We start from the raw sequence: 13,599 nt of genomic DNA on the forward strand, positions 1-13,599 counted from the left end.
CATGTTCATGTTGTAATATGCCTATCTTCAAATCGTAGTTTTTAAACAAACGTTTAGCATTGGCTGGAAACGTGGTAATCATATCGTTACATGATAGGCAGGTTGGAAACTCTGGCCATTTGCTCATCTCACAACGTATGGTGCTATTCCTGTTGAGCAAAGGCTTCTCTAGGTGGAAGCATGCCATCGAAGACGTTGGGCCTCCAAAAGAGTAGATTGTGAGATATCACATTGGTTGGAGATGGGAACGAAGCATTACTTATAAGAGTGTGGAAACATCTCCCTAATAGATATGTTACACAACCAGACAACCAGACACGACAATTTCTTGGTTGGTAATAGAACATAAAAGTTGAAAGCCCGAGTTTTTAGCACATTATAGAAATCCATTTGATTGCAATGTGAGTGAGCTTTGAAGATTAGTTGATCTATGAAAGCAGTTCACTTTTGTGCAATTCATCATATGGTGGTGGCAAAAATGTGTACCTGCACAAACCTGTAACCTTGCAGCAGTTTGAAACATTTTTTAGTTCACAATTCTAGAATTCTATAAATCCTAAGACACTGGACTTTTGTCGGAAAATCTAGGAAGTTGAACGAGCGAGTTCACTCGAGTGACGCCTTCCAAACCCGACCAGTTTTGATCTTCCGCAGGTACAGCTTCACCAATCTCTCTGTCATCATCAGCTAATCCCCCATAAGTTTTGTTGTCCTCAGATGATCTGACAGTGTTATTCCTTTGCAGACATGGCTCAGACTTCTGGCCATCATCGGATTCGATAGCAGCACCCGAATGGATACTACGCGACGTTGCAGATGAGAAGCCTTGTTCATCACAATCGGATTCGGAGTCCATCATCCCATCCAAAAACAAGCAGACAACAGCACAATCATCCATTTTCGAGGTCGGGTATTTTAGTTTCCATTCACGAGCAGCAGAGTCCACCACGGATCTCGCAGCTGATGCCCGGGATGAGGCCGAGGCCACTATGTCAACCACCTCTTCATTGCTCAACACATCCCATACCTGCAACAATACTAAATCATCCCCCATCCATAACATACACTCTTCTAAGTATCAAGTTCTCCTTCAAAAAACTTACCCCGTCTGATGCAAGAACGACGAACTGATCAGCATCGGTGAGGGTTCGATGTGAGAATTCAGGTATAGAGATAACTCCATATTCTTTCAAACAGAAGTCTCCAAAAGCACGAGCCATGGCTAAACCGGGCGCATCGTCGAAAGGTAACCACACCCTTGGCACTTCAGGCTCATCTTGCAATGCAAACACCCTACCTTTACACCGTTTTATTCTTTCAGCTTCTCCTATAGAATGATACTCAACAATCATAACTTAGCTCATGAATCAAACAATGAATGAACAAAACAGCAACAAACATACTTGGCAAATCTGGCTTAAGATCCACAGTCAACTGGACCGCCACTGTCGAATCATTGGCGTCCTTCGAGGCAAGGATTGCTCGAGAGTCCCCGATGTACCCCATGAACAGATTTGACCCCTAAACACGACCAAATAAGAAACAAAGACGACACGAAAAAACCCGAATGATTGGAAAGGAAATCCTTCATCTCAAACCTGTTTAACTATGGTGACTGCTGTACTACCACTACAAAAGCAGTCCAGATTAGGATGTGATCTCAACTCCTTATCCATAGCTTTATACGAGTTCAAGAACGCATCTCGCCATACCGAATTCTGCGAGTCCTCGATAAAACAATCCTTCTCAGAATCGTCACATTCTCGAGATGTCTTCAAATTCCTCTGGAAACAGGTTTTACCAGAGACATTCTGCTTTAACTGAGGAGACTGAAAAAACGACAGCAACTTTATAGGCAATGTATCCCTCACTCGTCGAGAAACAAGGTGACCGTAAGGTCCATGACCATCAAAAACCCCACAAAAGATCGTGTCGTCCGACATGAAATCCTATAAAAACAAGTAAGAATGAACCTCTAACAACAATTCAACTAACTATGTGTCGAAGAACAGAAACAGAAACAGAACAAGAACATACTTCCCACACAACCATGGCGTCCTGGTTTACGCCCTTGCGACCTTGTTGCGTGAAAATACAAGAAGAATTACTCTTTCCATTCAAGAAGATCCTGTTGGGAGCTGAAGGAAGATTCTGAAGAACATAAACATGGTCGGAGTTCGATCGCTTTCGACCTCGAAATCTAATTCCCATACATGAAGAAGAAACTGATTCACCATTGCTCTGGCTACTACAAGTACTATGGCTGCTTGTAGAGACACAACCACCCATTTTGATATCTTGGGATTCAACAGAACATCATCTAATGTAAATAAGAATGACAAGATTCCCCTTTTAGGCTAGATCTCAAATGAACACATTCAAACACTCAAAGAACAGAGAGAGACAGAGAGACAGAGAGAAGCTTTTGTTCATACCGCAATATGTTAAGACTTTGAATGTTTTTTTGCAGTCAAACAAGCTGAACAAAACAAGAAACGGCTGATTAAACAAATGATTTTAAGCCATAGTTTATAGCGAATCAAGAAAGTGATGCATGAGGGAAAGTAAAATAAAAGGCAAGAACAGGTCATTAAATAAGCTGCCATGTGAGGCAGGAATAGAAAACAATAAAAAAGAAATCCTTGTCCTCATGATCCTGCGAGCGGTGACTTGTCCATCGTCAGACCCACGTTGGAAAAAACTAAGTGCACTGTGTCCACCATTGTCAAAGACAGTTTTTTAATATCATTTGAGAAAACCCCACTTGTTCTAAAGATCCATGGACGAACGAGAATCAAACAAAAAGCTATGATTTTCACTTGGTTTCAAGCTTAAAAATGGCTGAAACCAGTGAAATGAACACTTACAGGTTCGAATTTCCATGGTTTTCAAACCATTTCAGTGAAGAGAAATGAAAGAGAATCAAGAGAACTTGTAAAAGTATAATAAAGCAAGGAACATGAAAGCAGAAAAGGAGAAGAAAAGGTATGATGTTGGCAAAGGGAAGAGCCCCAATGAGCAAAAACAATGATAATATATAACACACAAAGCAGAAAACAGTCACAGTTACAGAACTCAGAAAGAAAAAAACCTCTTCTGATTCAAAGCTCTGCATACTCTCACTCAAACAGATACATAATGTAGAGACGATTTGTGATTCTTTGTTGATAAGGATGGGAAACAAACCAGAAAACACCAAAATTCAAGCAAATGAAAGCATACCCATCAACCAATATTGCACAAATGGCTAAAGAAACAGGAAAAGAGGAGGCTTTAACAACTGAATGAAGAAAGGAGCGAGTAAAAGCGCCTATGAGAAATGAGAGAAAATTTGAGGAAAAGCCAAAATTGGGTGTGGGGTTTTGCTTTTAGGTCAAATGGGTGAGTTTTTTTCACATTTGATGAGTCAGAGAGAGAGAGAGAGAGAGTTGGCAATTAACAGATAATAAAGCTTTATTAGTTGAATGCACCACCATTTTGGATAAGGTTAGAACCCAGAAGAGTGCTTCTCCATTTTGAACCGTTCTTATCGACATTCCAACATTATCCTCCCAAATCTTTAAGAGGGTATTCGTATTATAATGTAAACAAAAACCAGAAATGAAGAACAGATCCAACGGATGAAAATGTTTGTGACAGAGTTAATCCAAACCTATTGCCCATTTGGGCATTGCTTGGTTCAAAGTGGCTTCCTTTCTTGTTCTTTATCTGAATTGCCATCACTCTATGGTACAGTTTAGGGAGTTGGGTCGAAGAGATAGCTTGATGGGTCTTAAAAAAATGGTCTTTTCTATGCAATTCTTTGTTTTGAGTATCATTTTGATAGCAAAAACAGAGAATAAGGAGATGAGATGAGATTAGATTAGATTAGATTAGATTAGATTAGGCAAAAGCTCACATCATTTCACATTATTCACATTATTGCAGTGAGTTTGAGGGCATTTGACTTAGAGAATGTGCATAGTTCTCGTGTGTAAGAGAAAGAAGAGTCCAATCCAAGTTGGGGGCCAAAGGGTGTGGGATGAAATAATGCAACCGACCAAAGTCAATGGGATCTTCGATTGCCCCAAATTGATTCAATTCAATACCCATTTCAATCCCCCAACTGCCAGTTGCTATCAATGATGGGTGACACTTTTAAATGCCTTCACACGTCCTCTTTCAATCCAACCTACTCTCCCCTTGCTTGCTTTTATCACAAGCCATCTCTTTCTTCTCTAACCTTTCCAACTCAACAACTCAATCCCTCCTGCATTAGCTTCACAGTTAAAACTTATTTGCTAGAGAGAGTTTTCTACACTCTTATAAAAGATACTTCGTTTATTTTTCCAACCGATGTAAAGTTTCACAATCCACCCCTCTTGGGGGACAGCATCTATCGCTGGCACATAGTCCAGTGTCTGACTCTAATACCATTTGTATGAATCCAATCCCCCACTAGCAGATACCTTGGCTAGTTACGTAAGGCCGTCACAGTTACTTTCACGTCGTTTTACCTCACCATTTTATCGATCTTTTATCTAACATTCTAAATGATTTCTACGTAGTTTTAAAACGTTTACAGTAGATAGAGTTTAGTTTGTTGATCGGTTTTTGTTCAACTTGAGAAAGGGGGAAAGGGAAAGATAAGCAAAAGGAGGGGAAACTTATGAAATACGTTTTGATGAAGTACAGAGGTTGCCTCACTCAAAAAAAGAGATTGAACCAACTTTTTGTTGTCACTTTTGGTTGCTTTTGCTTTTCATTATTTATGTGATACAATAAGAACAACCCCATCAAAAAAGACTGTCATTCATTTGTGTGGTCAATGTTTTGGTTCATTTTCTAAGTCAATTGTTACTCTCTTTAATGTAGTTGAACCCGCATCGTAGCTAACAACCAATCTAAGTCGTATCCATAATCTCATGATACTCAAATTTAAGAGTTAGCTTCGAGGAAAATTCTCCTCACTCTCTACATTTTGTTGAGTTGTATGTGGTGCAAGTGAGGTTAGGTAGGGAAGATGATGCCTCAACCGGTTGCCATAATAATTATTAATCTATGACCCACTCCACGAGAGGACATTCGATGGATCAGATGGTGGTGACAAAGGAAACCCATGTCTCGTCCTCATATTTAAGACTAGCGGGAATAAGAGGGTCAAAAAGGTAAAAGAAAGAAATACATATATTAGCTTGTAGCAATCATACCCAGAATTCAGATTTATCATGGCCTCGACATTCCCCTACATCCCTTGCAGCACTGTCACGATACCTACATCCCAATTCTACATCTCTTATTCGAATGTAGTGTCGGTTCAGTAATGTAACTCTCACTTACGTAGGTGTCAGTGTATGAAGTAAGTAGGTCAAGTATATAATTGGGAGTGAAGTGAAGTAAAGTGATAAAATTAGGTCAACAAAATTGGAATAAAGTGAAAGAGTCCCTATTCTAAATTAATAAGATTAGGTAGCGTTGGTTTGACTGAAGGAGGTATCAACTAAAACAATAATGGAGTTCGGGTCAATACTTTTCTATACTATATGATTGGTGCGTCGAATTAGATGTATAAATGATTTGTTTTAATGTATTTCGTGGTTTCAGCTCAGACTGGGTTGAATAAGGTTGATTTCAGATTGAGTTATTAAATTTATATTTAAAAAATTATTATTTACAAATACTCAATTGGGCTTAGAGTTGGGCCTAATAAACATGGGCTTCATGCGAAAGCCCACTATTCTCTCCATGAACAAGAAATGGAAGATCTGAACCTTATATCTCATTGGTCCATCCCTCATCCATAAGTCCCAACAAATAGGATAAGATGATAAGTACACGTGGCAAACACCCAATTCCCCAAATTTCTCTACTAAATTTCACTTTCACATTTCAGATCCAAATTCCAGTTGCCTCAAAATCATGGCTTCCCCGACACTGATAACCCCATCTACTTCCAAATCTCAGCCTCTCATCGTCCCTCTCAAACCCAAATCCTCCATTACCGCCGCTGCAACAACCACCACCACCCACCATTACTCCCGCCGCCGCGAGTTCCTGTCTTTGACGGCCTCTGTTCTAGCGCCGTCGTGGGTTCTGTTCCCTCCAGCTCCGGCACTAGCGTCGTCTGACGAGGAGTACGTGAAGGACACAACCGAGGTGATAGGCAAGGTGAGAACGACGATCACCATGGATAAAAACGACCCGAATGTGGCGGCGGCGGTGGCGGAGCTTCGAGAAAGTTCCAATTCTTGGGTGGCTAAGTACAGGAAGGAGAAGTCTCTGTTGGGACGAGCTTCGTTTAGGGATATGTATTCGGCTTTGAATGCGGTTTCCGGCCATTACATTAGCTTTGGGCCGACGGCGCCGATTCCGGCCAAGAGGAAGGCCAGGATCTTGGAAGAGATGGCCACCGCCGAGAAGGCTCTGTTAAGAGGGAGATGAAAAATCATGTGAGGGATCTTTCATCAATTTTTTTTTTTTCTTTTCCCTAAAATTCGGTAATAATAATATTTAATATTTGAATTTAGTTCATATTTTTCTAACAATATTTTCACAATTCATATCCAATTATTAAATTTTAATAATTTATTTTATTTTAGAAATTATTTTCAGGAAGAAATTCCATTATTATATTGAAATAAAGCCCAGAATTTCCTGATGGGCTCCATTCTAAGTTGGGCCTCAACTTCTGCAATAAGCTAACGATACGGCCCAATAACATTGGGCCATTACCACAATTTCCGTTCTCTTAATTTTCAGGAGATATTGTTTCCAACGACGTCGTTTCAGACTTTTGTTTTTTTAATTTTAGCTTGAAATATTAAAAAAATATTTTTAATGAAATATTATAATTACTATTAATAATAATTTAATTAAATGCTCTATAGACCTTACCATAATCTTAATTAGATATATATATCTTAAAATTATAATAAAACATTTGTAATATTTATAAAAAAATCTATCTCAAATATGGTTATTATTAATTCAAATATTTTAAATAAAATTTTGACCATTCAATAGAATATATTATTTTTTTAAAATATTTCAAAGATGGTAATACAAAAATCTGTTACCAAACTTTCATTTGTATTTTTCCTTTTTTCTTTATTTAGAAAGCGAGTAATTCTCAATAAATATTATTTGACAAAAGTCAACCCTTTTTAAATTTCAATAAAATTCAGCTCGATCAATTTATTTCTAGATTAAAAAAAAAGATGAAAACCACCGAGACTTTGTCCTTATTAAAATTTTTACAAAAAATGTTGTCATCGACGAAAAGCAAGTGAATCTCGACCATGCTCGACCTTGACTTGAAAACGATATTCTTCGGGGTCTGATCCAACAAAGACTAATTATATCACCGATTCTCGATTCGGAAAACAAACGAGAGGGTATTTGAATATTCATCGTCTACTTTTATTATATCCCATATCCCCCAACCACCCTTGAAGAAAAAAAGGGGAAGTGAAATTAAAGGGCACAACACTTGGCATTCAAGAATTTGGTCCTTTGGGAGTAAATAGTGAAGAGTTTAGGGACCAAAAAGCAAATAAACTCCCCAACAAAACCATTTAATATCAGGGGTCTCAATTATCCATATTTCCATAATCTCTCTCTATCATTCTCTTCAGGATTTCATCATTGACCCCATCTAAGATTGCCTTCCATTATTTGATGTTACATTAGCCCCTTGATTTATTACTTCCCAATATCAATATATATTATATGATATGATAATATATAATAAGCTTTTACACTTAATCAACCCGCCACGTATATTAATATATAAAATTGATTATTTATACAATTATTAATCGAAGTGGGTGAGAAAAGATAAGATAACATCGCCTCCATTTACCTTATAATAAAATATATATTTTTTTTTCATGTATTTTTAGTCAAAATAAATAATTAAAAAATTTATTGAAAATTCAAATATGGTAGAGTTTATTTTAAATTATCCAAAAAATAATAATCGAATAATCTTTTAATTAATTCAATAAATATGGAATAATTAATTTAGTCTAGAAATAAAGACATGCAATTGTGTAATAAAATATATGTATTGTAGTTTTTTTAATTAATAAAAAGAAAAGTCAATAAATGAAAAGGACGTCATGAACAAATTTATAATGCGCTCCCTTTTCTTCAGAGGTACAGAGGACAGAGACACGTTCTGCTCTTCGACGGATTAGAATTTAGAATATAAATCAGAAATCTTTAACCGAATTCTTCTTCTTCTTCTTCTTCTTCTTCTTCTTCTGAGTCTGAGTCTGAGTCTGAAACGATTGAGAAAAGGAGGATCTGCTTTTGCAGTTCTGTTCTTCCTTCCCCTGTTTTTCTGTGTGTCTCGCCATACTCTGTTTTTGCTCTGCCGTTTCTTGTCCCCTTTTTCTGTTGGGTTTACTGCCTTCATTTCGTCATTTTTCTATACCCAAAAAAACTAATCATTAGTCCAGGAATTATGGGTTTCTGTTGAGAAAATTTAAGGAAAGTAATCCGTTCTTGGTTGCGTAGCGTATCCTCATTTCCTCCTTCTAGTTTTAGCCTCTGTTCTTCATTGAAACCCGTTTCGGGTTTGGGTGTTTTCTCTGTTTTGGCTGTTTTTCTTTCTGGGTTGTTTCCTTTTTGGATCAAAAAGGGTTAAAATCTGAAGGATTGAAGAAACGAATTGGGGTTTCCGCATTACCAGCGAGGAATCTGAGTGAATAAAAGAAGAAGAAGAGAAGAATCCGTAAGAACACAGTTTGTTTCACTCAAATCCCGACAATATTTCTGCTCTGTTTTCTGGAATGGCGTCGAATTTGGATTGTTTTCTTCATTGCACAACACCAGTGGTTCAATCCCAATTCCTCCCAAAGGTACGAAGTTCTTTAACCTCTTTCACTTCATTTCATTTCATCAATTTTTAATGGGTTTCAATGTTTTTACAATTTACAGACAGAAATCAGGAATCTCAATCGAGTATGGCATCCATGGGAGAGAGAAAAACTGGAATATTTCACTCTGAGTGATATCTGGAACTGCTACGATGAATGGAGTGTTTATGGAGCCAAAGTTCCAATCACTTTAAGCAATGGAGAAACATTAACTCAATATTACGTCCCTTATCTCTCCGCCATCCAAATCTTCACTGGTTTTAGGTATCTCTTTCAATCCCAATCTGATCATTTCAAATGGGAACAGAGTCCGGCGATGATTTTTAAGAGTTCCTCTGTTTTCTCAGGGTGGAAACAGAGTCCGGCGACGGAGATTCTTACAGCGATTGTTGCAGTGAAGAAAGTGATAGCGATAAACTATGGAGATGGGATGGAACTGCAAGCAGTTCCTCTGAAGATGGTGGATCCGAACAAGAATCGCTTCTGCATCAAAATGATCGATTGGGTTACCTTTACTTTCAATTCTTTGAGAAATCAACTCCATATGGAAGAGTCCCTTTACTGGATAAGGTGCCTTCAAATCATTTCAATAGTTCTTTACTCAGACAGTCTTACCCATAAAAAAAGAAGAAAAAAAAAGCTGTAGAAACAGAATCTTTTCTTCTTTTTTATTTTTGTGCTGAATACTAATCTCTGTATTGGGAATGTTTTATAATGTTTTGTTGTTCTTCTTCCTGAGGAAGTGGAAATGTTCTTGCCTTATGTTCTGTCTAATCCATCAGAACTGTAAAGGAAGGGACAAATCTTAGATTCTTGATTTTTATGTTTTCCATTTGATTTCGAACTTGTTATTATTCGACCCTTTTCAGATCAATGGATTAGCTCGAAGATTCCCAGGTTTGATGACATTGAGGAGTGTGGATCTGTCGCCAGCAAGCTGGATGGCTGTGTCTTGGTATTAGTCTACTCTGTTCCCTCTGTTTCTCTGTTTCTCTGTTTTTCGAGCGTTGTTCTTGTAATGATAATGAATAGTTTCTGATCATTTTGAGAGCATTTTTTAGGTACCCAATTTATCATATTCCCATGGGAAAAACTATCAAGGACTTGTCCACTTGCTTCCTCACTTATCATACTCTGTCGTCTTCATTTCAAGGTACTCTGTTTTTCTCCTCACAGAGCATGCTCTGTTTTTTGAAGCTGTTATTCATGTCCTGAGCTATGTGTGTGGTAGATATAGAGATGGAGGAGGAGGGAGAGATGAAGCGGCGGCTGCGGAGGGAAGCCGGGGAAGGGATAGCGGTGGCGGCGTTCGGGGTGGCCACTTACAAGATGCAAGGGAGTCTGTGGGTGGCGGGTAACGGCGGTCGGGACCAGGAGAGGCTGGTGGCGCTGTCGAGTGTGGCGGAGTCATGGCTAAAGCAGCTGAGAGTCCAGCATCATGACTTCAATTACTTCACTGGCCTTCGCCATGGCTAACACAACGAGTCAATCATATATCATTTTCTTCTGCTTAAAAACCCATCAATTTCATACTCTTAATGTATTCAAAGTTTTAATCAAATATACCCATCGTTCTGGTTTGGTTTAACGTCTAATTCTATACCTAATCAATGATACTACGTGGAAAGATAAAAATTGTTTCAGAGTTGACGTCTGACTAACAATCACAATCGTACTTTGTCAACCGTGCAGCATCGTGATTTTAACACGCTCACAACAACCCTTAAGTGGGAACTCAAGCCTCATTTTTCACGATCACATACGTTATTCATATATGCATGTTCAATTGTTGTGACACAACATCGTCGCATCGCGATGTTGTCTCATGTCTTGGACACGTATGTTAGAAACTAACCCATGTTCGAATGTACGAAGATATGAGTAGTTATTGAATATTGGTATTCCATTGAACAGTGAATGTTGATGTAGTTGACTATGAACCGAGCTTAATACCAAGACCTACCACCATAGTATAGGAATTATAGAGGTCCAATAATTAATTAAATTATGTAAATACATCTGCTATTTGCCACAAATTTAATTAATTAATTTGAGAATAATGCTTAATAGTTAATTTTTGAATTAACAATTGAACTATTAATCCCCATAAAATTAATTTGATAGTCAACCATCCTTTATAATCATTTAATTTTTGTTATATTTTTTTTAAATTTTCTAAATTTGATTATCCGTGGAAGTTGTGTTCATGAGCTGAACCGTTGACGGTTTATATATATGCCGCTATTTATTTAATTTATAAATTAAAAGGTAAATCTCGCAAATTATATCCTTCTACTTTTCTACGACTATTATGAACATTAAATTTTGCTTAAGTAATTGAAAGATAGCTTAGAGTTTTATATTTGGCAAGAAATCAACTTTGAGACATGACTTTTAACGCGTAAACAACTTATTGAGAACAACGTTATATTATAATTTGTCAGTTTTATCAGTACTTGTAGCTTTAGTTTGGAATGGAACGGTTAGTATTTGTTTCAAAAATACTTTTGAACTTTCAAAATTTTCATTAATAGCAATAAATTTTTTTAAAAAATTATTATTATTATAGTAAAAAAAAATTAACGTGAAAAATTGGAAGGTTAGGTGACAATAATAAATTTTATTTTAATAATATCTTTTGAAAATAATATTTTAAAATATATGGAAATTTTTTTATTTATTTTTTATTTTTATAAAAGTCAAAGGAGAGTTGTTGAGTTTGTGCATGTTCCCTTGGTGGGCCCCACTTGTATGAGATCTTGGTCATGGATGGTCTTTTTTTTATTATTATTATTTTCCCTTCATAAATATTTTTCTCATTTCAATAAGCCATTTAATTAATTTTGATGTGTGAAATTAGACTTATTATTATTATTATTATTATTTTTAATTTTCAAGGACAATATTAAAATAAGTAAATTAATATGTACTTTTTCAATAATAAATAAATAAATATAGTACTGCAATCAGCTAATCGTTTTCAATGATTGTTGAATTTTATTATTAATGTACTGTTAGTAATTATTGCAGATTAAAATTACCAATATATTATATAAATTTATATATATTTGATTCGGATTTGGTGAATCTTAGGAATCATGTCAGTAAAGACAAAACATATTGAAGAAATTCGATATGTTGTAGGGACGATATGACCATCACATTGTATAGAGAGGAAAATAAAACATTCAATCTCTCTAAATCGTGAAGGGAATGCTCAAAGAGAACAATATCTGCCCACATAGTATTTTAAAAACCGTGAGACTAACAACTGCTATACGTAACGGGCTAAAACGGATGATATCTTTGGGAAGAGTTTGGATTAAGGGAGAGGATAGGACTTGTTATTGCACATGCATCTGTAAGCCATTGGACATGTTTCAGCCTCCTGAAGTGAAGCACAAACAAAACTTATCATCACTAGTCTGCACGGCGAGCACGAGGCACACGCATGCGAGCAGTCCGGCAACCTCGACCCTGCTACTTCAACTGTCTCCACCCCTTTTCTCCCCATCGCCGCCTCTTCTGCCGCCATCTTGCGGTGGTGGACATGACCTGCACACAAGTCATGAAGGTTAGTTCATGGCGGAAGGAAGAAAAGCATTGAAGACATGAAATGGGTGTTGAAGGTATGAGTGATTACGTGAGTTTTGGTGAGAAATGCGTTGCGAGGAAATGGGTGTTGGGAAAAGTAAGAAAGCAATGAAGATAATAGAAAACCAAGTCGAACCCTTCATGGTTTTGGAGTAGAAGTTCAAGAAAAGAGGTTCCTTTTTTAGAGGGTTTGTAGAGAAAAAACAGAGAACCGTGTAAAGAAACAGAGGAAATGAAGGGGTTATATAAAGCCATAGTGTGATACTGTCCACTTTGAGCGAGGCTCGACTAGGTCTATGGAGCCCTCGAAATTCTTCCCTCTAACAAAATACATCATAGAGGCTCGACTTAATCGGGAGCTGTCAAATCCCCTTAATCGAGACTCGACTTCCTCTCCAAAGCCCTCTAACAAAGTACACCATTTATTTCACACTTAAAGATTCTATTGGCTTGACATGACTCTAATATCATGTTAGAAACTACGAACCTCCACAATGGAACGATATTGTCTACTTAGACTATAAGCCCTCGCTTAGTGTTCCATACATGGAATCCAAGCTTGCCAAAACATCGTTAAACATGAAGAGCCATCAATGCCTCTATTATTCGATGAGTCCGCTACGAACCCGAGCACTCAATTTGGAGTGTTTAGAAAAGAGGGGAATCAATAAATTTGTATCTTCAGTGTAATGTGAATGCCATTAATATTGTTATGAAAGCTTATGGATCTTTGTCTCTATCATAAATAGGCTGCGCCATGGACCATCTCTCTGTGTATACTCTGTTTTTTTTCATTTCCAATGTATTTGTACTGCCGTGGCTATGGTACTCCATGAACAATTAAACATTGAATTCTATTATATTTTTAAGGTTTCACCAAGGTGGTACCTTTGAGACAGCCACATGTTTGTCATAAGGTTTCATTAATGGCGTTGTGGAGACTCTCTGTCTGTCTCACACGACACCCATAACTCTGTTTTATTTAAAAATAGACATGGAACAGAGAAACCAACGAAAACATACATCAAAAACCTCAATGGTTTGTGTTCCATTCATTAATGTCCACAAACACATAACAGTCCCCTAAAACAGAGCAATGGGAACCCAAAAGAACCAAAACCCTTCAATCATCTTCTCTCAATTT

At 37.1% G+C, this 13,599-nt stretch overlaps 3 protein-coding genes across 10 annotated transcripts; 2 read left to right on the plus strand and 1 right to left on the minus strand.

Moving 5' to 3' along the window:
* Window positions 1-389: 389 nt before the first annotated feature.
* On the minus strand, window positions 390-3,416 carry LOC111811695 (probable protein phosphatase 2C 52). 7 transcript variants are annotated; one of them, XM_023698696.1, is made up of 7 exons: window positions 3,223-3,416; window positions 2,436-2,479; window positions 2,038-2,320; window positions 1,599-1,949; window positions 1,404-1,521; window positions 1,104-1,327; window positions 390-1,027 (listed from the first exon to the last, which is right to left on the minus strand). In XM_023698696.1, exons 3-7 carry the CDS (start codon window positions 2,287-2,289, stop codon window positions 557-559), a joined length of 1,416 nt encoding a protein of 471 aa, XP_023554464.1. In that variant the 5' UTR covers window positions 2,290-2,320; window positions 2,436-2,479; window positions 3,223-3,416; the 3' UTR covers window positions 390-556. The 7 variants fall into 7 exon arrangements, with proteins under 7 accessions (XP_023554464.1, XP_023554467.1, XP_023554461.1 ...); XM_023698699.1 differs by having other exon boundaries at window positions 3,187-3,416; XM_023698693.1 differs by having other exon boundaries at window positions 3,092-3,416.
* A 2,363-nt stretch (window positions 3,417-5,779) lies between these two features.
* LOC111811818 (photosystem II repair protein PSB27-H1, chloroplastic-like) lies at window positions 5,780-6,535 on the plus strand. Its single transcript, XM_023698857.1, has one exon. The coding sequence runs from the start codon at window positions 5,899-5,901 to the stop codon at window positions 6,418-6,420; it is 522 nt and encodes a 173-aa protein (XP_023554625.1). The 5' UTR covers window positions 5,780-5,898; the 3' UTR covers window positions 6,421-6,535.
* A 1,623-nt stretch (window positions 6,536-8,158) lies between these two features.
* On the plus strand, window positions 8,159-10,449 carry LOC111811759. Of its 2 annotated transcripts, none has more exons than XM_023698786.1 (6): window positions 8,159-8,843; window positions 8,923-9,125; window positions 9,209-9,431; window positions 9,731-9,816; window positions 9,923-10,014; window positions 10,099-10,449. In XM_023698786.1, the coding sequence occupies exons 1-6, from the start codon at window positions 8,775-8,777 to the stop codon at window positions 10,335-10,337; spliced, it is 912 nt and encodes a 303-aa protein (XP_023554554.1). In that variant the 5' UTR covers window positions 8,159-8,774; the 3' UTR covers window positions 10,338-10,449. The 2 variants fall into 2 exon arrangements, with proteins under 2 accessions (XP_023554554.1, XP_023554553.1); XM_023698785.1 differs by having other exon boundaries at window positions 8,162-8,843; window positions 10,093-10,449.
* The last annotated feature ends 3,150 nt before the right edge of the window (window positions 10,450-13,599 follow it).

The sequence above is a fragment of the Cucurbita pepo genome, chromosome LG15, assembly GCF_002806865.2.
Source record: "Cucurbita pepo subsp. pepo cultivar mu-cu-16 chromosome LG15, ASM280686v2, whole genome shotgun sequence".
In the NCBI taxonomy this organism is placed as follows: Eukaryota; Viridiplantae; Streptophyta; class Magnoliopsida; order Cucurbitales; family Cucurbitaceae; genus Cucurbita; species Cucurbita pepo.

Coding starts and splice junctions, on each gene's coding strand:
- LOC111811695 (XM_023698696.1), bottom strand. CDS start 2,289: ATGGGTGGTTGTGTCTCTACAAGCAGCCATAGTACTTGTAGTAGCCAG. Junction 1,522..1,598: donor CAGTCACCATAGTTAAACAG/GTTTGAGATGAA, acceptor GGTCGTGTTTAG/GGGTCAAATCTGTTCATGGG. Junction 1,328..1,403: donor TCTTAAGCCAGATTTGCCAA/GTATGTTTGTTG, acceptor ATCATTCTATAG/GAGAAGCTGAAAGAATAAAA.
- LOC111811818 (XM_023698857.1), top strand. CDS start 5,899: ATGGCTTCCCCGACACTGATAACCCCATCTACTTCCAAATCTCAGCCT.
- LOC111811759 (XM_023698785.1), top strand. CDS start 8,775: ATGGCGTCGAATTTGGATTGTTTTCTTCATTGCACAACACCAGTGGTT. Junction 9,432..9,730: donor GAGTCCCTTTACTGGATAAG/GTGCCTTCAAAT, acceptor GACCCTTTTCAG/ATCAATGGATTAGCTCGAAG. Junction 9,817..9,922: donor AGCTGGATGGCTGTGTCTTG/GTATTAGTCTAC, acceptor AGCATTTTTTAG/GTACCCAATTTATCATATTC.